We start from the raw sequence: 22518 nt of genomic DNA, 5'->3' as shown, positions 1-22518 counted from the left end.
TCACGTGGTTATGATGGCGTGGTGATCGTTGTGTCGCCGTCATTCCAGCTTTGTCATCTGATTCTCGTCATGCCGTAGTCATCACGAAATCATCGACATATAAGCTTCGCGATACGGTAGTCGTCATGCCATTGTCGTCATACATTCTTCTTCATCCTATTGTCCTCATGGCGTCGTTACGCTCTCGGTATACCATCGTCATCGCTTAAAAAATTCGGACGCTGCTTAAGCTTCGCCTTTAAGGGTGGAATGCGATAGCATTCAAAGATCGCTGACTGTTTCTCACGCTTCCCGGCAACTGGAGCATGTGTAACCGTAACGTTTACCAGGAAACGCCGGCTCCAAACGCTATGCACGAAGGCGGGCTTTCTGGTAGAAAGCCGACCTCTTTTGTGAGCCGCGATGCAGCGGAGTGTAGCGCCATCTCGAATAAACGGGCGCGCCACTCCATGACCTTCAAAATATTCGCGCGCTTGCACACGCAAATGGCGGACGCCATGGCCGGTCTATGAATGGTAGAAACGCTTTAAGAGGTTGGGTTGAGTTTTCACCGTAACAGAAGTACGTTTTCTCGTAGATTGAAATTACAATCCGACGCTATTGTCACGTGGTGGTGACGTTGAAGAACACAGTAGCAATACTGTGAAAGACAAAACTAACTTTTATTGGGCGAACCTGTGCCCACAAAAACAGGCTACACTTATAGCTCAGCGATAGCGGCGAACACGGTCGGCGATCATCGAAAATCTGATCAGCGGGTCAAGCGCGTCGGCTTTTATAGAGCAGTCATCGAATGTTCCAGACTAAACGTTGGGACCCGCATGCCTTCTACAAAGATCTACACCATTCGTGTCAAGCGATGAAATCAGATAACACAAGGTTCGGCGACAACAGACAGCGGATAGAAGCATCGATAACTTTCCAGAAACTTCGGATACATGCATGCGCGTCCCGCGCTGTGCGATAACATTTGTTAGGCGGCAAAACGTGTCGCCCGTTAAAGACAAGTACACGTGTCAATACCCCCCTCTTAAAAAGCATCGACCCGATGCTGCAAACAAACGAAAGTAATAAATAAGCACTCGTAGCAAAGAAAAAAAAAACAAAAACAAAATAAGGAAAGTTCGTTAGCGTCCGTAAAACGGTTTAGGCGCACCACGTGGACCACTTCAGGTCGTGCGCGGCGTCGCTGTGAATGCGAAATGCCGTCTGGCACGACCTCATAGTCCAGTGCGCCAATACGTCGGATGACCTTGTAGGGGCCGAAATAGCGTCGCAATAATTTCTCACTCAGTCCTCGTCGGCGTATCGGGGTCCATACCCAAACACGGTCGCCGGGCTGGTACTCGACGAAGCGTCGTCGGAGGTTGTAGTGTCGGCTGTCGGTCCTCTGCTGGTTCTTGATTCGCAGGCGGGCGAGCTGTCGGGCTTCTTCGGCGCGCTGGGGATAGGTAGCGACGTCAAGATTCTCTTCGTCAGTTACGTGCGGCAGCATGGCGTCGAGCGTCGTCGTCGCGTTCCTGCCGTAAACCAACTTGAACGGCGTGACCTGTGTTGTTTCTTGCACCGCCGTGTTGTAAGCGAATGTTACGTACGGCAGGACGGCATCCCAGGTCTTGTGTTCGACGTCGACGTACATTGGTAGCATGTCGGCGAGGGTCTTATTCAGCCGCTCCGTAAGACCATTCGTCTGTGGGTGGTAGGCAGTTGTCCTCCTGTGCCTTGTCTGACTGTATTGCAGAATGGCCTGGGTGAGCTCCGCTGTAAAGGCCGTTCCTCTGTCGGTGATGAGGACTTCTGGGGCGCCATGTCGCAGCAGGATATTTTCGACAAAGAATTTCGCTACTTCGGCGGCGCTACCTTTCGGCAGTGCTTTAGTTTCAGCGAAGCGGGTGAGGTAGTCCGTCGCCACGACGATCCACTTATTTCCGGTTGTTGACGTCGGAAAAGGGTCCCAACAGGTCCATCCCGATCTGCTGGAATGGTCGGCAAGGAGGCTCGATTGGCTGTAGTAATCCGGCTGGTCTTGTCGGTGGTGTCTTGCGTCGCTGACAGTCTCGGCATGTTCTGACATAACGGGCGACGTCGGCGGTCAGGCGCGGCCAATAATACCTTTCCTGTATCCTCGACAGCGTCCGGGAGAATCCAAGGTGCCCAGCGGTTGGATCGTCGTGTAGGGCGTGCAATACTTCTGGACGCAGTCCTGACGGGACAACAAGAAGGTAGTTGGCGCGCACTGGTGAGAAGTTATTCTTTACGAGTAGGTTGTTTTGAAGCGAGAACGAAGATAATCCTCGCTTAAATGCCCTAGGGACAACGTCGGTGTGCCCTTCCAAATACTCGATGAGGTTTTTCAACTCCGGGTCTGCTCGCTGCTGTTCAGCGAAGTCTTCTGCGCTTAAAATGCCGAGGAAGGCGTCGTCATCTTCGTCATCTTGCGGCGGCGAGTCAATGGGGGCGCGTGATAGGCAATCGGCATCAGAGTGTTTTCGTCCGGACTTATAGGTTACAGTGATATCATATTCTTGCAGTCTTAGGCTCCACCGCGCCAGCCGTCCTGAAGGATCCTTTAAATTCGCTAGCCAACAAAAAGCGTGATGGTCGCTGGCGACTTTGAATGGTCTGCCATATAGGTACGGGCGAAATTTCGCTGTAGCCCAAACGATGGCGAGGCATTCCTTTTCGGTTGTAGAATAATTGCCTTCCGCTTTTGACAACGACCGGCTTGCGTAAGCTATCACGTGTTCATGACCATCTTTTCTCTGGACTAGCGCGGCACCGAGGCCTAGGCTACTGGCGTCAGTGTGGATTTCGGTATCGGCGTGCTCGTCGAAGTGCGCAAGTACGGGCGGCGACTGCATGCGTCGTTTGAGTTCTTGAAATGCGTCGGCCTGCGGCGTTTCCCACTTGAACTCGACGTCACATTTAGTTAGCTGTGTCAGCGGCTCAGCGATACGTGAAAAGTCCTTGACAAATCGCCTGTAGTAGGCACACATGCCAAGAAATCTACGCACTGCTTTCTTGTCGATGGGCTGCGGGAACTTTGCAATGGCAGCTGTCTTCTGCGGGTCAGGGCGAACTCCAGACTTGCTGATGACGTGGCCTAGGAACAGAAGCTCATCGTAAGCGAAGCGGTACTTTTCTGGCTTCAGACTGAGCCCTAATGACTTGATGGCCTCTAGTACTGTCGCAAGCCGCCTAAGGTGATCGTCGAAATTTTCGGCGAAGAGGACGACGTCATCCAAGTAAACAAGACAGGTTTGCCACTTTAATCCTGCTAACACCGTGTCCATGACGCGCTGGAATGTTGCAGGCGCCGAGCAGAGTCCGAATGGCATGACCTTGAACTCGTAGAGGCCGTCTGGCGTGATGAAGGCGGTCTTTTCGCGATCTCTCTCGTCGACTTCTATTTGCCAGTAGCCAGACTTGAGATCCATCGACGAGAAGTATTTTGCGTTGCAGAGCCGATCTAATGCGTCGTCTATCCGTGGTAGGGGGTATACATCCTTTGTGATTTTGTTCAGTTGACGATAATCGACGCAGAAACGTAAGGTGCCGTCCTTTTTCTTCACCAAGACAACAGGGGATGCCCACGGGCTTTTCGACGGCTGGATGATGTCGTCGCGCAGCATTTCGTCGACTTGTTCTCTTATAGCTTTACGTTCTCGCGGCGAAACTCGGTAAGGGCTCTGGCGGAGTGGTCGAGTGCACTCCTCGGTGATGATGCGATGCTTGGCGACTGGTGTTTGTCGAATCCTCGATGACGTCGAAAAGCAGCCTTTGTATCGTTGGAGCAGACTTTTGAGCTGCTGTTGCTTAATCACGGAGAGACTTGGATTAATGTCGTAGTCTGGTTCGGGAACCATGGTCGTCGGGGTAGATGCGGCGGAATCCGAGAGGACAAACGCATTGCTGGTTTTCAGAATTTCCTCGATGTACGCGATCGTCGTGCCCTTGTTGATGTGCTTGAAGTCCTGGCTGAAGTTTGTCAGCAACACTTCAGTTTTTCCTCCATGCAGTCGAACAGCAGCCGCTTCGGAACAGGTCCCACGTCGTCAAGGTGGCTTCTCGATTCTCGAAGCACGTCCTGGCGGCGTCCTCCAATGCGAAATAAACATGTCGCAGCTTGTCCTCGTTTGCCCAGCTGTTAAATTTAGCGACCCTCTCATACGTTTCCAGCCAGCTTTCCGGGTCCTCAAATGTGGAACCGCGGAACGTCGGTGGTTCCCTGGGCTGCTGCAGCACGATGGGGGACGCTGGGGCTGCCATTGGAGTTGCCTTGGGCACAATCTTCTTGGTCTCAGGTAACAGTCCGTGCTCCGGGGGCAGCTGTTGAAGACGGCGGCTTGCTCGATGTTCCGGGACGGCGCTGGTGTTGTCTTTGCGGTCCGGGCTTGAGTTACGGCTTGTCGGGGGCGTCCGGTACATGAAGGTAAAGCACCTCCACCAGATGTCACGTGGTGGTGACGTTGAAGAACACAGTAGCAATACTGTGAAAGACAAAACTAACTTTTATTGGGCGAACCTGTGCCCACAAAAACAGGCTACACTTATAGCTCAGCGATAGCGGCGAACACGGTCGGCGATCATCGAAAATCTGATCAGCGGGTCAAGCGCGTCGGCTTTTGTAGAGCAGTCATCGAATGTTCCAGATTAAACGTTGGGACCCGCATGCCTTCTACAAAGATCTACACTATTCGTGTCAAACGATGAAATCAGATAACACAAGGTTCGGCGACGACAAACAGCGGATAGAAGCATCGATAACTTTCCAGAAACTTCGGATACATGCATGCGCGTCCCGCGCTGTGCGATAACATTTGTTAGGCGGCAAAACGTGTCGCCCGATAAAGACAAGTACACGTGTCACTATCATGTCTGTACGTTATGGTTAAGTCGTAATTTACAATTTTTATACGTACTTTAGTTTGAGAAATTCAACTAGTAAGTAACATTCTTGCGCCACACGGAGAGCCTGGGTATGCGTGGTACAAAATTCTTTTTGCCCAAACGACATCTGAAGCTGGACGGCGGGCGCCGACGCGGGACGTCGACGCCGGATTTTCTACGACGTGGCGCCCTTAACGCTGTCGCTTTAAAATCTCCGTCTCATTGTCGCCATATTACCTTTGCCGTTCGGTCGAAGTCGGTTCTTCGTCATTCGGTTGCCGTCACTCATTTGGCGTTATACAATCGTTTTCATGCCGCCATGGCCATGGGCGATGTTAGCTAGCGAATGTCGTATGAGAGTGGGACCATACGGGAGTATGTCGTATACAGCCGAAGAAACGCAATTATCAGAATGAGCACTATCGATGTTAATTAAACGTGACTTCGAAAATATGGTGTGCCGCTACATTGCTCGAAGGCTAATCGCATTACCGTCGACAGTAATTGGGTAATGAGTTCTGCCGTAATCACTCGCTTCGTTAAAGCTAGATTCTAAATGTGTGGGTATTTATGGAAACTTCAAGGGAAATTAGGATTACTTCGTAGTACAGATTGGTTGGTTATAACAAGCTTTGTGGTAATGAGGTTCGACTGTACTTGTGTACCAATGTATTCACATCTTTTCACATGTTTTGATAAAGTGCGGATGAGCGGGAACTTAAAATAGTAAATCGCGAAGAGTTGCTATTTAAACAGAACACTGGGAAAATGAAGAGTGATAGAAATGAAAAGATTATTTCTCACATATTTTTTTAGTCTTCGGAAGGAACGAGGGCGCGTTACTTTTGCTGTGGTCTGTCAGAGCAAAAGTTAGTTATAGTTTGGTGTGACAGAATGTTGATGTTAGATGCCGAGTGTGTGCTAAAGGTTTATTTATTCATTTATTCAAGTTAAGCCTAAAGGTAGTCTTGTTGAGGGTATTACATGGGGGGGGGGGGGGGCAACTACAAATGAAATGAACAGTACGACATATATCATTCCAGAAATTTTATCATTCATAGGTTATCCGCGCAGGGATATACAAACTTGACACAACACACACACACGCACACACACGCACACACACACACACGCACACGCACGCACGCACGCACGCACGCACGCGCACGCACGCACACACACACACACACACACAAACACACACACACACACACATATATATATATATAGTTGCCTCGGTGAATCTCTATGTCTCGTGCTTGTCATCGTTATCAACTGGCACTTATATATATGTTAGACATATCTTCAATAAAATATCAGTCGAGAGTCAGCGCCGTGTCGTCGTTTAATACCTTTTGTTGTCCTTGTCTTGTGTTGCGCTGTAATAAATCTTACTATTAAGGTGACTGCTAAGCTGCTTCAATTTTGTTAAGAGCCAGTAGCATAGCACTCTGTCGAAAGCTTTCCAGTTGTCTAGAAAAATTGCATTTACTTGATAACGCAGACCTATATCGTTGAATGAAACTCATGCCGGCGAGTTGGCTGTCACATAAATATCGGTGCTGTTATTTCAAGGTAATTTTATCGTATTAAGGGTGGTTAGTGACGTGATTATATATATGCTCTACAAGTTTGCTATATGCTCTTCTGTTTAATGAAACGGGATGATAGTAGAGACGTGAACAATCACCAGTCTTAAGTACATGGATATTTTTGTTATTTCCAGTAATTTGGAACGGAACCAGTTTCTCATGATGGTGAAAACAGGGCAGAGAACTGATCAGAAACGAAGAAAGACCGAGCTGGTATGGAATCATGGCTAATTACAGCGCGAAATAGTAGGATAGAAGCAGATGCACAATAAGAGATAAGACGCAGTGCTGCTACTGGCAACTGAAGGTTTATTCGGAAGGATAGAAACTTTAAGAATGCTGAACGTCATACGTCATCAAAAAGAGCAGGTAAAGACAGTGAAAACATTTGGTCTTACGCACACCAAAAGATCTTCCACGTGTTTAGTCACACCTATAAAGGCCACATCAATATCATGAAGTGCGAAGGAGGCGTGGCTAACATACCCCTTTCGCTTTTTCTATTACTCATGGGATTCTGCGTCCTTTCTGGTTGTTTTATATTTGTGCTTCTATAAGACTGTTATCTTTTTCAAGCTAGAGTGTTCACTTATAATGCAATGAACAGTGTACTTATGCAGGGAGAAGTGTACAGACTCTAGGAGATACACTCTTGAGTATTCTATTTTGAAACCAATGTGGTCCGAAGCAGAAGAAATTCTGATTTTAACAGCGATAAAATTTCCGCTTCACTGATTGTTAATTCTGGCATATGCAAATCAGTGCAAAAATTTAAGCTAGGGCATGAGGTGATGTCTTCGTTAGTAAGAACATTTATAAATGTTACGTTAGACATTTTTGCGCAGTCTGCTTGAGAAACAACAACATTATTACACCAATTTCTCTGGGAGACTACGTTCTTGTTCGAAATTACAGGGGACGATAGAGTTGCCTTTCGGGTGTTCTGGTACGGCAAAAAGAACCTGTTTCTTACGCCTTCAAGGTACACATGCAACGGGCCTTCGTAGTGTGGTATTGCCACCAAGATCAGCTTCTCCTGGGTACAACTGACGTCTCCAAGGGCGAAGAGAACAAATAAACATTCTGGGAGTTCTCAGACACACCTGCGGAGACCACCTACGGCAGTGCACGTAGCTTGGGAGACTGCGCCACCTGTAGAAATATAACCCACCCGCAATCGACAACCGCCAGATCGCTACACGCCAGCTTAGTTTTTAGTGGCACGAGCATCGAGTGAAACTCTTGTTTCTTACTCAGAACTCGCGGTTCACCTTCTGAGACGATCGGAGAGGAAATTCAAAGTAAATCCGAAAAAATAGAAAAAAATAGTACAGTACGAAATTTATGGGTTTCACTATACGCGCCGTGCACGCCGACGGACGCGCCACTGGTGGCGGCCTTGCGCAGAACACGCGGGAGAGGAGCCTGGCGCGCGCCGTAGTTGGTTGTCTCGTTGATCGTGCTTCTCTGTCTTATTCACGTTTTAAGAGCAAGATAGGCAACACCATTCGCACGTGTGGGGTGACCAAAGCTTCAGGGAATGTCGGAGAAGAATTGTTGCAGGTTGGGGGGCTCAAATACCGGTGAAAACGTGCCGGCGATACGGTTCTAATCATTCCTGGCAAAGCCTCATCAGCGGGAGCAACGGTAGCAAAAAATGGATCGTCGCTTCGAAGCGAAATTTCTTGTTCTCATCCTTTCCTTTGTCTCGTCGGTGTTTTTTTCCACTCGATCATAGTTAGACGCGTGAGCAACGAAGTTCGTCTTGAAGGTTTAAAGGCATTTCGCTAAAGTACGGAATGCTGTTTGCAGCTTATATTGTTTTCCGCTTCTTTACCGCGTTGTGCTAGCTAGGCAGCACAAATGCACGAGCGCATTGCGTTGTAAGTTAAAGCTACTGAAGTTTGCAGGAACTGAAATTGTTGGTTTCATGTGGCGCGGTAAATCCTCGCACCAGCTGTCGCGCACTTCATGTTTTTACATGTATTTTATGCGTGGCTTCGCACATGTTTAACTGTTGCTAGTTGCTCCATGCATAAATCTTGTCGATTCTTTTGAGCTGCGAAGTTTTCCCCCTGCCTTGTTTGTAAAGGGTATAAATCACGCTGTGTCTTATCGGAACGATATACCAAGGAAGTGCTTCTTATCAGCTTTATTCCTTTCGCCCGAGAGTATCTTAGATATTGTTTGCGTTTTTGGAAATGTGTTTAGAAAATAGGTAGTTCAGGGCGAGAACTGGTAATAGTTGCTGCATATGGTATTTTTGTTCCATTTCTCGCTGAAAAGTTCGCGTCCCGTTTGGGAAGTCATCACACCTCGATGCTGCCTGAGCATACTTAACACGCCGAGTGATTTGTTTGTTTCACAACGTAGTCCCTTCTTGCATGCGAGTTTTGTACTCAACTGAATTCTTTCTTCTACTTACGCTGCAGACGACTAAACCGGGCCTTGCCGCCAGCGCTCATCTACTTTGACTGGCGCTGCTCTGCCCTTAAATATATCATGTGGCACCTCTCTAGTAATATACAAAAGTACTGAAAAGTTAGTCAGTCTTTAGCTTTGTACGTTTCCAAGCAGCTTCCTTGGGGAATTTAAAATTGCACAAACTGCAGCGGGAACGGTAGTTCATCGGCGTATGCAGCAGAATTGCATCGGCGGTACAGCACTAACACGTGCTTTTATTAACCCGTGTGTTTGGTGACTTCGTTGGCTAGTCTACGCGTTTCCATCAATAAATTGGCAATTACTCTTCTTGAGGCGACTTCGACTGCACTTATTCGGCGATGTCACATGTATTCATCGGCAGAAAAATCACAACGGCATATGCAGAGATTGCACCGTGCGGATTTGTTTAATATAAGTCTGCACTAACGACGGGTGGTTATTATTCAGGTACAGAAGCAGCATTGCGGCAAGGGTAGAATAAAAAAACCATCGAGAGATCGCATCACTCAACAAAATTTATCGGCTAGTGAACATGAGCTCCACGTCATGTAAATGGGGTTCATGGCGTTTGTCTGCGGGACACACCTTGCACGTATGTGGACCATGTTGTCCCAAACACCGGTAACATCGTGTTCATACCCGCTCGCACCAAGGTCAGAATCTTCCCTACAGCTGTCACCGCAGAAGAAGCAGCCTGGCACCCGAACAAAGGAGAAATCGCAGCCGCGAACTTCAGCCATCCTTGCTGCAAAGGGTTGTCGTCTGCTGCTGCTCCCGCGTGTACTGTTAGAAGCGTCCGCTAGGTGGCTTTCAGTGGCGCCTCTATAGGCGCTGCACGAGGCGTATAGAGGGAAGAAGACGAAGATGAAGGGAGCGGATGCACTTCACGTCGGCTCCGTGTTCTTCGCATGATTTCGCAGCGCAATACACAAAGGACCACCCACATTTTGGCACCAGTTGACTCAGCTACTCACCCGGAATCTGTGGATAACCGATACTGAGATGGGTGATCATTCTTGGAGATTTCACGGCCGAAACCCACGCCAAGTGGCGGGCGGCTGGCTAAGCCTACCGTTAGCCCTATACCCACCGTTATTCAGGCCTCGGCTTTCTTGAACATAGTTGAACATAGCGGCGACATTGTATCAAGAATTGAGGTTCCTGAGAGAAGCGACGATGAGATTCGACAGGAGATGGAGAGCGATAATGGCTGGAAAGTCCTTAGATGTGAAAGACGGGCCAAAGAAGAAGCGATACGTGGCATGCTTAGCGCTAGCCCTAACCAACTTCTCAAGGCGAGCGGAGCCAAGATCACCTCGCATGTTAATAAGGCCAGCAGGATGCCCAAACTACCTATGGGAGATTACAAGATTGTGATGAGACCAAGAGGAGGGCTTCAGCTACCCCAGCTAAGCCTACTATAACTAGGACAAGCCGTGTACGACGCGGCAGGGATCCGTTACGGCGAATAGGAGACAGATACCATCTGCTCCAACAACTTCCAGAACATTCTATTCGTCAGTACTCCTAATCATGACCATGCGGATAAGTATCAGTGCTTCAGAACAATCAAGTTCAACGGCAAGGAATATGAAGTTGGAGCCTATAAAACAGCCCCGGACGTTACAGCTGAATGATTCATACGAAGTGTGCCTGCCGAAGTTTCCTCGAGAGGAATTACTGCAGCCATTATTACACCACGAAATCCAACAGCGATCGCAGCCAAACGACCGGGAAGCACCACAACTTTGATCGTTTTATTCGACGGTTACAAGGTTCTCACGTACGTGAGTTATGGAGGAGTGCTCACGAGATGCTCGTTGTACAGGAAACAAATGGACTTTTGCAAACAGTGTAATAGACTTGGACACAGAAGTGACGTGTGCCCGAAGCCTGACGATAAGCTATTTACGGGATGCGGCAAGTCCAACCCGGATCAAGATCACGCATGTCGGTCCAGGTGCCAGCTGCGCGGGAATGACCCCCCTACAGCTGACAAAACATGTAAAGCCAAGTTCAAGGAACCCTACATAGTCAAGCAACGGCAATAGCTTAGCCAAGAACAAGCAATTAAACAACACGAAGAACAGCAGCAGCAGCTTCGCTTCGCAGACGGGCTTACTCAGCCAGGCAGATCCGGGTCCAGAGGCAAAGCAACACCTAAGGCCCGATCCCGATCAAGGTCCCGGGCGAGATCCAGGTCCCGGTCCAGGGGAAGACAAGTACACCCGGCTACGACGCCTAAGGTGAGCTGGTCAGATGCGGTCAAAGGGCCGCGCCCTGGGACATCGGCGAGGACTGCACATAATTCTAATAATACTAACGAATCAGCTGAGATGAGGAAAGAGAATGCGCACTTGAGGGAATTAATTGCACAGTTAACCAAGGAGACTCAGGAGCTTAAAAGCGAAAAAAATGAGGCAGACAAACAAACGCGATCCCCAAGCACCGGGAGACTGGAGGTAATTCAAGAAAAACGAATGGAGGAGGATAATACTCCACCTCCACCCAAGAGAAAGGCAACCAGGCACACAGCGGCGGCTCCAACTATGAACCTAAACCAGGCAATTTCCGACCTGAAGATGGCGGCTAAGGAACAGGCAGAGGCGACCAGCAATCTTTTGCTGGCAGTCCCGATGATCTTGACAAGGCTAGACAAAGGGAGGCCAATATGGCCGGCATTAATAGCAGGATAACAGAACTTGACCTGACAAGAACCCTATCGCCTAAGATGAACAACACTTCTTGATCAGTTCGGCAAGGAATCGAAAAAAAATTACAAGCAGCTGGAAATTCAAGGCCTTCTAACACTGTTTTAAGAGCGGGCCCCCCTTCCTTCGGCCACCTTCCGCGGTAACCATGCCACAAGATGGGCAAGAGTGAGAAAAGAGAGCTTATCATATGGCAGCCGAATTTCAGGAGCTACGAAGCCAAAAAGGCGTTCCTGCAACAATACCTTAGAAACAAGACTAAACCAGATGCTATGATTCTTCAAGAAACTCATTGATTAGCGAAACAGCAGGGATATCAAGCTATGGGGCCCCCGAACGGGAATGATAGAATATTAACTACGCTCGTGAGGAAAGGGCTGTTGGTGATTCATCACTACACCCAAATCTCAGATATTGACCACGTGCTTATAGAGCTGCTCCCCAGATGGAGGAAATCCTCAAGTATATTTCTTCTAAACTTATATAGTAATCCAACACTCAAAAGGCAGTGCTTCATAACTGTATTTACAAAGGCTGTGCTTATTGCAGGTGCTAGTCCTCTAATCCTAGGGGGAGACTACAATGCCCGCACGGTGCCTGGGGGTACGGTTATTCGAGAGTGAAGGGAGAAATGCTATGCCAAGACATTCAAGATACAGAGTTAACGCTCGTAAATGAGCCCGACTCCCCTACACGTATAGGGACCGGGCTCAACAGAGATACCACACCGGATCTTACAATCGTAAACAAGGTCGCAAAGGTCAAATGGAGAAACACCTTCGAACATCTTGGCCGCGATCATAGAATTATAAAAATCAAGATCGAAGAAGCCGCAGATCCATTGAATGGATCGTCTGGGACAAGTTTTGCAAAATAAGAGACGATAGGAAGCAAGAACTGATCGAAAACATAGAACAATGGGCTAGAGACCGCATCAAAGCCGCAGGCGTAGCCACTTACACTATCACGTCTGACCAACCGGTAGAGAAGACTGATGATCGCCTCGCACATATGTGGGAGGCGAAACAATCGTTACTACATAGATGGCGTCAGTGACAGCATAATTGGAGTCTACGTAAGCGAATAGCTGAGTTAAACAAAGAGATTGACGAGCATAGCAAGCAGTTATACAAGCAATAATAGGATGAGTCCTGCAATGGACCAATTTTTACTGGCCAGACGTGGCATATACCCAAATACATGCTAGATCCAGACAATCCCTGGATAGTTCAAAAACATAATTTGTGAAAGTTTCTGCACGGGCACAAACGGAAGGAAGATAAACTCATCACTGAAGCAAGCGCTACATACCTTCTCCCCAACCCAATCGTCGAGCAAGGGCGGTAAGAGGGAAAGCCTAACGAGACCTTTGATGAGGACTTCACTACACAAGAGATTAGAGTAGTGCTGCCAAAACTCAATAGGAAATCTATCCCGGGGTCAGACGGCATTAATAACAAGATGCTAAGAAACCTGGATGATGAAGCAATAGAGAATATGACGAAATACATAAATGAATGCTGGGTCAAGGGCACTACCCCACAACAGCGGAAAGAAGCCCAGGTTATGCTTATTTCTAAACCTGGCAAACCAATTAATATAGCAAATACACGGCCGATATCTCCCACCTCTTGCGCCGAAAAGCTTATGGAGCATGCATCCCTTAACAGAATAAACAATCACCTGGAAGAAAACGAAATGTATCCAATACTATGTTGGGCTTGCGGGTTGGACTCTCTACTCAAGACGTTATGCTGCAAATGAAGCAGCAAGTACTAGATAGTAAAGTGAGGTCCACCAGAGCAATATTAGGGTTGGATCTCAAGAAAGCATTTGACAAAGCAGCACATTAAGCCATACTCATTCGGTTCAGCAACCTAAACCTAGGCAGAAAGGGCATACAATTACATTCGGGACTTCCTAACCAATAGGAAGTCTACCCTCACCATGGGGGAATTTTAGTCTGAGTTGATGGACATGGGCAGTTCGGGTACGCCTCAGGGCTCCGGGATATCGCCCATGCTCTTTAACCTCATTATGATAGGATTGTCGGAAAAGCTCGAGGACATCGAAAGAATCAACCACTCCTTATACGCGGATGATATTACCATATGGATCTCACGAAGAGACAAGGATGACTTAGCGAGAATACAGAGCGAGCGCTGTCTGTCATCAGAAAGTTTATTCAGGATAATGCGCTTATATGAAAACAAAAAAAAAAAAACTTGGAAGAAAAAAAAAAGAACAAGAAAGATCGAGAACCATAAACTCAATGTGTTTCTTGACAGCATTATTGAAGCTTGACTGATGCACTTACCCTCGATCATATATTTTACAATGCTTCGTGTTTACCGTTGTGCTGCGAAAAGACAGTACGCAACAACACTGGCGACAATGACGCGAATGGTGAGAACCTAGTACCCTCAATAAAGAATTGGCATGTTCACGTAACCTAGCATTACTGCGAACCCCGTCTTCCCTATGTATACTCTGGTATAGGCTGATAGTAGGTGGCACACAACCCCCTAGTCACAGTCAGTCTACCTATTGGCGTGGTTGCTTGAGCAACCTCGAATGATCTCGCCCACTCACGTTTCAAACATATACTCTCTACATTTGCACATTACCTGCCACGTCCTTTCCCTATAGAAAAAAGAATAATATGTATGTTGTAGAGCCCTGCAATTTTTCCTAAATGTCGCAAGATTGAATGGATGCACGGGTTAATCGGAAACATTTTGCGCGCGCTAGATGAAAACGCGAAGGCCCCACAGGCCTGACAGTCGTCCTGCCAATTTCTTGTTCGGCCTTTCTGAAGCAGCGGCGCGAATAATCACAGAGAACCCAGCTGACTTCAGGCGATCCACTAGAGACGTTCCTGTGGATCATGGAAGCAGGACTTCGACAGCAGTGCACTGATGTCGCTGCCACTTCTGCTAATTCGCTTTAGCAAACTGACCGTACTTTGGGCGTACTTTGCATAAGCCGCAAACATTAGGCAATTATCGACATACCGGAACACATACATACAGTCAAAAACCACCTTGGTGGCGTAGTGGCTATGGCGTTTAGCTGCTAAGCCCGAGAGCTCAAGATCAAATCCCGGCCCCAGCGGCCGCAATTCGGCGGTGCCGAATTGCAAGAATGGCCGGGTTCCGCGCAGGACGTCTACTTTAAAGAATCCCAGGTGGTATAACTTAACTCTAATTCCCCCACTACGGCGTGAATGATAATCGTATCGTGGTTTTGGCACGTAAAACCCAAGAATTTATTTCTAAATAAAACGTCAAAGAAGCGCTTGGCACAGTCTATAGCTTGCTTAGAAACAGATCATATAACACACGAGCGACCCTACTCTCCAAAACAGTTTACATCGTTTAAGGGCGCATTATTGTCCCACAGGAACAATCGTTAATTCACTTGCTTGTGTTTCCTTTTTTTGAGAGCTCTCGACTGGCTATACTTTCCTGTCAAGAGCGCTACACCACGCCAATAACTCGCATGCCGTAAGTGACCTGGAAGTACCGCGTGCGCAGCATTAAAGAAAGGAAAGATGCGCAAGATAGATAGCGATTATTGTTGTATGACAAATAAACGCCCTAAAGAGTATAAAGCCTTTTTGGAGTGCAGATCCTGTACGCAGTGGCGAAGCCAGCAATTTCATTCGGGGAGGAAAAGGGGGGGTGGGGGGGGGGCTCACGTTGCAGCCTGGCCTCCTCCTTACTGAATTTGTCGAGGGATCAAATACATGAACAATAACTGCATTGTCATTGCGAAAGATGCAGTGAACGAATTTTTGAACGCTACGCACTGTCAAGATAAGTAAAATACGTATTTTTTCATAAAAGAATACACCCGTATGTCCCAAAATTTGTGTCCAAGATAACTGATATCAATGTTTCCATGTTTTCTGTCTATTTAATGAAAGAAAATATTACACCAACTTGAGAACTATATCAGTTCGAAACCAGCAAATCAGCGCATGCCACTGTATGAAAAATTGAAAGGCCATGAAATGAACAAGTTGAGGACAAGTTATTGAATGAAACTTTGTCGGTCAAGAACCTTGCTTATATTTATGTACATATACAACGGCCAGGGAAAGATGTCAATGAAGCTGTCAGTTGTTCCAATGTATTGCTCAGGAGCAGCTGTCACCGGTCGTGTATTGTGAGCAATTGCACCGAAATTATAGTCGCAACAGAGAGCACATATAAAAAACAGGATTTCTGCAAAATATAGGAGGGCGAATCAAATGAACGTGAGCCAATGCAAATATCTGACAAACGAGGTAACGTAGTCTCCATGAGCACTTACACATTTGTCCCACTGACTAACGAGTCCCGTGATTTCCGTCTCATAAAACTCCTTGGGTTGCTGCATCAAAAAGTCTGTAAGTGGCTCTTTCATGTCATCGCCCCACATGAATGTGGTTCTATTCTCCAAAATGTGCAAGACGCAAGGCGGCAGGTCTGGGATGTATGGTGGATGTTGCAGCACTTCCCACTTGAAGTTTGCCAGTTTTGTGTTAACCACATCAGCGACTTAGGAACGGGCATTTTCGTGGAGCAAGCTGACCCTATTCGTCAATTTTCCACGTCGTTTGTTCTCGATTGCGACACACAGCCGATCCGGCGTTTCACAACATCGGAAACGATTGATAGTCTCTCAAGGTTTAGCAAATTCGATCAGTAAGCCCCCCTGACGATCGAAAAAAAAGTCGACAACACCTCTCCGGCGGGGGTGGTGAAACTTTTTTGGGGGGTGGTGAATTCGAATGTTTCCACTGTAAGCTTTGCCTTCTCGTTTCAGGATCGTAGTAATCGGACCATGGTTCGTTCCCGGTCACAACTGTAGACAAGAAGTCGTCCTCCTTGTTGTGCACGATACCCGATCAGATGAGTCTGATCCGAACCGTGACTGATGTTCACACGCTCTGCCAGTTCATCGATGCTTATCCTCCGTTATTGTCTAATCAGCTCGTCAACCTTTGCAATTGTGTTGGAGGTGATTGCACGGTGGTTTTGGCCCGATCTTGTATCGCCTTTGCAACTTGCACGTCCTTCTTTGAATGGTTTGCTCCAAAGCTTCACAGTGGCCAGTGAAATGCAATGTTCAACGTACACGACCGCCATACGGCGACTAATTTCTTCTTGGGAAACACCTTGAGCGGTCAAAAACCCCCCGACACCACGCTGTTCAACTTTTGGAGAGTCCATTATGTTACGCAACCATGTTCAACCCAGTGTATGAGCGCATTAAAGAACATTTATCCTTACACCTGCGTGTCACTTTTGTAAATGAGAGATGCCTGTGTGCTACGCGCGTTCTTCGCAGATGATGAACAGAACCATTTTGTGCAGGGTTGGTTGGCTCACTTTCATTTGACTCACGCTAGCAGATTAGAAATGCGAAGATACAATGGAATATACAAATGCGAATACACACCTTGATAACGGGCAAAAAAGTTCCACTGGCAAAAAAGTTTACTGCACGTATGCAGAAAACCTCGCAATAAGATATTTAAAATACGTGTAAGTCTCCAATAAATCTGCGTATCTAAGAAAAAGTGACGGTATATAATGCGTCCAACAACGCTAATAAACATGTTACGGGATCAGAGTTAAACAGATAACCGAATCTTAAGGACCACCCCTCCTCCCTCCACTCCCCCTGATGTATCGCGCGCGATGGAAGGCGGCGCGCTTCTTCCCCGCTTTTCTCCCTTGCGCACACAACACTGAGCCACCGTCGTTGGCTCACCCATGCCACCCCCCCCCCCCCCACTCTTTTTAACTCGCACATACAGCATGCAGAGCACTGTCACGATGTTATCGCCCTTGCACTTCATACGGAACATGAGGACGACGGCGACGGCAGGAATGCGCCTGGAGTGGCCATATAATACTATAGCAATAATATAATAAGAATATCCGGCAACTGAAGCGTCCTGTGGCCCATTACTTTCCGCCTAAGAAAAATTCACAAAACCGAACTTTCACCATGCGACAATTCGCGATGCCGCAACAATGTGTGTGCGTGCGTGCGTGCGTGCGTGCGTGCGTGCGTGCGTGTGTGTGTGTGTGTGTGTGTGTGTGTGTGTGTGTGTGTGCGTGTGCGTGTGCGTGTGCGTGTGTGTGTGTGTGTGTGTGTGTGTGTGTGTGTGTGTGTGTGTGTGTGTGTGTGTGTGTGTGTGTGTGTGTGTGTGTGTGTGTGTGTGTGTGTGTGTGTGTGTGTGTGTGTGTGTGTGTGTGTGTCTACAATCGAATGCCTACTTTGGATGCCTAATGTGGCTACCGAATTAATACTGTAGAAAACGGGAGACGCTTGGTCCACAGAGGAACATACCCATAGTGCTCGGTATCCTACACCTGCGAGACGAAATTTTCTGGATAGGTTGCGCTCAAGCGAACGCGCTGCAATACGTCAAGTCTCCACAGTGATGGCGGCGAGCGAGCATTGTTTCTTTTACTCGTCTTCTAGGCGGAAAGCGTCTAAAACTCTGGCAGGCGAAAATCCTCTCGGCCAGAGAAAAACGAACGTGTACAGAAGTACACCGCGCGGTGGTCGGGGCAACACGAGAAAAACGCATTCGCTCTGGGTGGTTGTGGCATCCTGCGGGAAGTGAGAACAAGAAAATTGAAGAGGCTCTATGTGTCTTCGCGAATAAAAGTCAAACTAGAAAAATAAATAAGAACGTAGTTACCTTTGCTGGCTTTAGTGTCTTGACATGGATGCTTTGGCACAGGTGAAAAAAAAATGTTTATATTCTTTTTTGTGACATGGCGGCACAAATGAACCACCACAACGCTTCGTCTCATCGGACCTCGCTGCGTGCTTTTTCAACTTGTTTGATATTGTGTTTATTTAGCTTGTCTCTAAGGTGCTTTGGCTTGTATCTAAATGTGCTTGACATTAAAAAAGTCAGTGTGGCTTTGGCGTCAAATATTTATGACAACATTAAACGCACAAAGTTCCTGAATCGAAAATCAATAGTACGACTTGTGAATGCACCTTTCGCATCAACACGTTATGACAACTTCATAGCCATAAAGTTTGGGAATTGAAATCCAAGCACTCCGTAGATTCTGCGGCCTCCGTGAGATGCTACGAGATACCGCGACGACCCCGCTCGGTGTCAGAATGCTCTCGAAACATTGTGCTCGGATCGGACTCTTTGCTTTATGTCACTCCCGGTGCATTGGCGTTGCCGTAAAATCCAGCCCGAGTTCGCAATATACGCGAACTTCGGATACAAAAGACATTCTAGACAAAATAGAGAATGATTTCCGGCGCCGGGGGTTGTTTTGGTCGTAGTCAGCGGTACATGGACAGCACGAAAAAATTTCGGGGAGGGGGGGCAGAAGCCCCATAAGCCCCCCCTCCGGCTACGCCCTTGCCTGTGCACACCAATTCATTGCACACACACGTAATATTGCCAGACTACTAAAGAAGGTAGAAAATAAAAGGTAGAAAATTACCTTGGATATCCGGCACCAGTCTATAAAGGTGGTTTTATCTTTAAAATATGTTATAGATTGTGCCACTCACAGCAATAAGAACTCTTGCGGTAAGCTATAAAAGAGATCCCGCATGTCAGCACTAAAGGACTTGTAGTAAGCTCAGGGTTACTATTGCCAAGGAACCAAACGATTTGTTCTCAGTTACTAACAAAGAAACCATCCACAATTTCTAACGCACTCGCATGCATCTGCTGTAACCTGAAACGACGCAGGGCCACGAATGCCACTCAGACACAATTGGCCCAGAAAGGTATCCCGGGCTTATGTGCCTTCACCTTGGAAAATATGTCAAGCTCAAGGCTCTCGGAAATCTTGACATCGGAGTGCAGACGCTTGCGGTTAAGGTACATAAACATTGGTAATGCCTGCTTCTATAGAGAAGCAGTCCTGCGGTTGACAGGCTTACATTTTTGCGAAGGGCAGTCAAGGGCTTTTTAGAATATATTCCATGTGGTATGAACTCAAACGAACCCCCCTTGTCTGCCACAAGGAGACTCGCTATCGGAGGTGTTGATGTGTACAGGAAAAAAACCTGCTGCACCATGTCGATGTAGAGAGACAAGACAGGTCAGTGCTGTCTGAAAAGACAATCAGAACGTGTGTGCGACAGCGTAGAAAGAAAGTGCATGAAGCACGGTTTTGCCAGAGAAACCATCGCCTCACGCACACGAGCGCGCCGTGCGCACAACGCATGATAAGGCTGGAGGAGACTTTAGCGATACACAATGTGACACGTAGCGTCTCGACAAAGCAGACAAGATGCGAATGCAGTGTATAAATACGGGGGACACTGGCTCGGTCCCTGTAGGAAAGTAGCCATCATGCAGCTGAAGGTTCTGGTACTGTTGGCAGGCGTCATTGCACTTGCGTGTGGTAAGACCAAGTTTCTTCTGGTTTCTTTTTACTGTTTCTCAGGCTGCCCATGTATTCATTTCAATTCTTTTTTCAGCCTTGTCTTTTAGCGGTGATTGTTCCTGGAGCTCCTGTCAGTTCTTTCACTTATTGTCGAAACCAGTGTGAATGACTGAGAACCAGTTAATGAAGCAGCGCGATTGGTGAATTACCCTTGATGTAGCTGCCTGTTTTGGTGATATTGCAAAGGCAACGCGTAACGCGATGGATGGAAGTATTTATGTAAATGGACTGATAAAACTGCATCGGGTCTCCTAACATATTTGCAGAAAAAGAACTTGTAGTATATATGCAAAAAAAAAAAAAAAGGAAGGGCTAGTGAGATGGGCCAAGAGGACGCGAAAATCGACATCTCAAGCAGCGGCTGACGAGGGCGACCGGAAACGTAAACAAGCACAGAAGCACGTGTAGAGTTCGTTCGACTGTGCGGCCCTTACTATGCCGGCGCTCTAGCTGCAAGCACGAACTGACACGATGTGAATACCCTTCGAGGTGTACCGAAAGCTACTAGCGCCATCAAGCCCGTGTAGTCTGCCGCGAAAGAGGGCGATTTTGTAAACTTGTCAGAATATACAAAATCGCACATGCTATACATTCCTGTGTTCCCTTGAACAGTGGACCAAATTGCACACGGCTCGTTTACTGCAGCTAAAGAGTGGTCGAACAGGGAATATGGCTCTGGAGCCATAGCTTTGACAAGGGAACTTGTCGAAGGCGTACTTCTAACCCGAGGCGAGGGTTTGGAAGAGTTGTGCGTCTGTTGTATGTAACGTGCCATGTGGAGCTGCTTAGCAAAGTCACGGATTCGGGGGCGCGGAGTCCGTGCGAAGTCTGTCAAAAGCAGTTGTTTCTTTCACTGCATTCCCATTCTAATGCGGTCGCGGCAGCGAGTATTTGATCTCGAGACCCTCTCACATGTTCAGGGGCGAGTTAATGCCTTAGTGTGTTTTGCTTCCTTTTCCAAAGCACTAAGGACGCCCCAGACCTGCGGGGAGAACGAGACATGGAAGGCGTGCGTGAGCAGCAGCTGCGCTGAAGGCACGTGCGAAAAGCCGGTCGTGGGACCCGTGTGCACTGCTGACTGCGCCTATGGCTGCTACTGCGCCGACGGCTTCTACCGCCACCAAGGGCATTGCGTTACTCTGGAGGAGTGCCCCGGTCACTAGGTACCCGAATCGACATAGTTCTCTTGTGACGTTTCCGCAAAGCGTATGCTGCTTAAAAACAAAGAGAGTACTGACATCACCATTTTGCGCAAAGAGCTGCTTTTCCTCAATTTTGCTATAATTTTTTTACATATACTGCAATCCCCAAATGGATTTTAGCTGGGTATAAGTGCAATATGTCAGTGTACAAAGCAGGCAACAAAAAACTAAGCAATACGGAGTATATTTCTTATATAAACAATATCGGTTTTGAATGCTTTTAATACCCACTTCCGAGAGTACCTATAGTAGCATGTTCACTCTGCTTGGGAATTCCCGTTCTCGGTTGTAGAGCGCGAGGATTCTCGAGAGAGAGATAAAATATGAATGTTGCATCTACTATATCCTGTTAGGATTTTGCGAGACGAGAGACTGAGTCTTGCAGATGGTGAAAGAGAAGCGAAAACTTTATTCGCCACTTTCATAGATGGTGGTTGCGCCACACGGTTTGTTCATGAACCAGAGACGCGATGATCGGCCTTGGTAGAACTTGCGACTGCTTCGTTTTCTGGCCCAGAGAGCAGTGTGGGCAACATGCTCATTAACGCATTACTAAAGTAAGAAAAGGAAGGGATATTCAGAGAAAGCAGATGTTGGTTTGCGCATTGGATCATCGAAAAAGAAAGGATTTCTCAATGAACTAGTGAGACAGAAAAAGCCCTACATGGTTGCTAGAAGCAGTGTGGCTGGTTTCGTCATGAAAGGTCCGCGCTCAAGGAACTCGTAGCACTATTCCTAGTCTCAAGCGCCAGAAAATTTACCTTTTCTGTAATCCGGCCCTAAACTGTACATCTCCGGCAGTAACTGCATCCCCATATTTTTTTCTAGTTTGCTTTGCTGATGCAGCTGTTTTTGTTTTCCCTGTCCCTTATTTTCTTTTTCCTTGCCGAAACAGTAGAACCGAAAGAAAGATTCATTATGCTTAAAAATTACTATTTTGTCCATCCGCTGGTTTGTTCACTGCTAGCCGACTTTTTGTCCGAGTCTTCCGCTGTTTTCTGTTCAATGGAACCCAATTAAAGCATAGTTGCCTCCAGATTTGCTCTTGCTGCTCAGTCGCAAAGTGCAAAACACAATTCTTTGACTACGTTGCTTACACACGCGCCAACTCCACTTCGCCCTTTCCATCCTCACTTCGTAGTTCGTAGTGCAGCGCATGTACCCCGAGACATATCCCACCCATAAGTGCAGAGTCTGCCGAAAGGAGACGGCAGATTACACGCACATCGTGTGGGACTGC

General features: G+C 47.4%; 1 protein-coding gene across 1 annotated transcript in view; it reads left to right on the top strand.

Annotated features, from left to right (window-relative positions):
* LOC140219314 (von Willebrand factor-like) overlaps positions 1 to 21239 on the top strand; it is a 59721-nt gene extending 38482 nt beyond the window's left edge. Inside the window, exons 3-4 of the mRNA XM_072289091.1 lie at positions 12188 to 12241; positions 21040 to 21239. Of these exons, the coding sequence (XP_072145192.1) occupies positions 12188 to 12241; positions 21040 to 21239 (254 nt within the window). The remainder of the gene's footprint in view (positions 1 to 12187; positions 12242 to 21039) is intronic.
* The last annotated feature ends 1279 nt before the right edge of the window (positions 21240 to 22518 follow it).

Source organism: Dermacentor andersoni, chromosome 1 (assembly GCF_023375885.2).
Source record: "Dermacentor andersoni chromosome 1, qqDerAnde1_hic_scaffold, whole genome shotgun sequence".
Lineage (NCBI taxonomy): Eukaryota > Metazoa > Arthropoda > Arachnida > Ixodida > Ixodidae > Dermacentor > Dermacentor andersoni.
The sequence above is the reverse complement of the archived record's forward strand: the minus strand, read 5'-3'. Positions and strand labels throughout refer to the sequence as shown.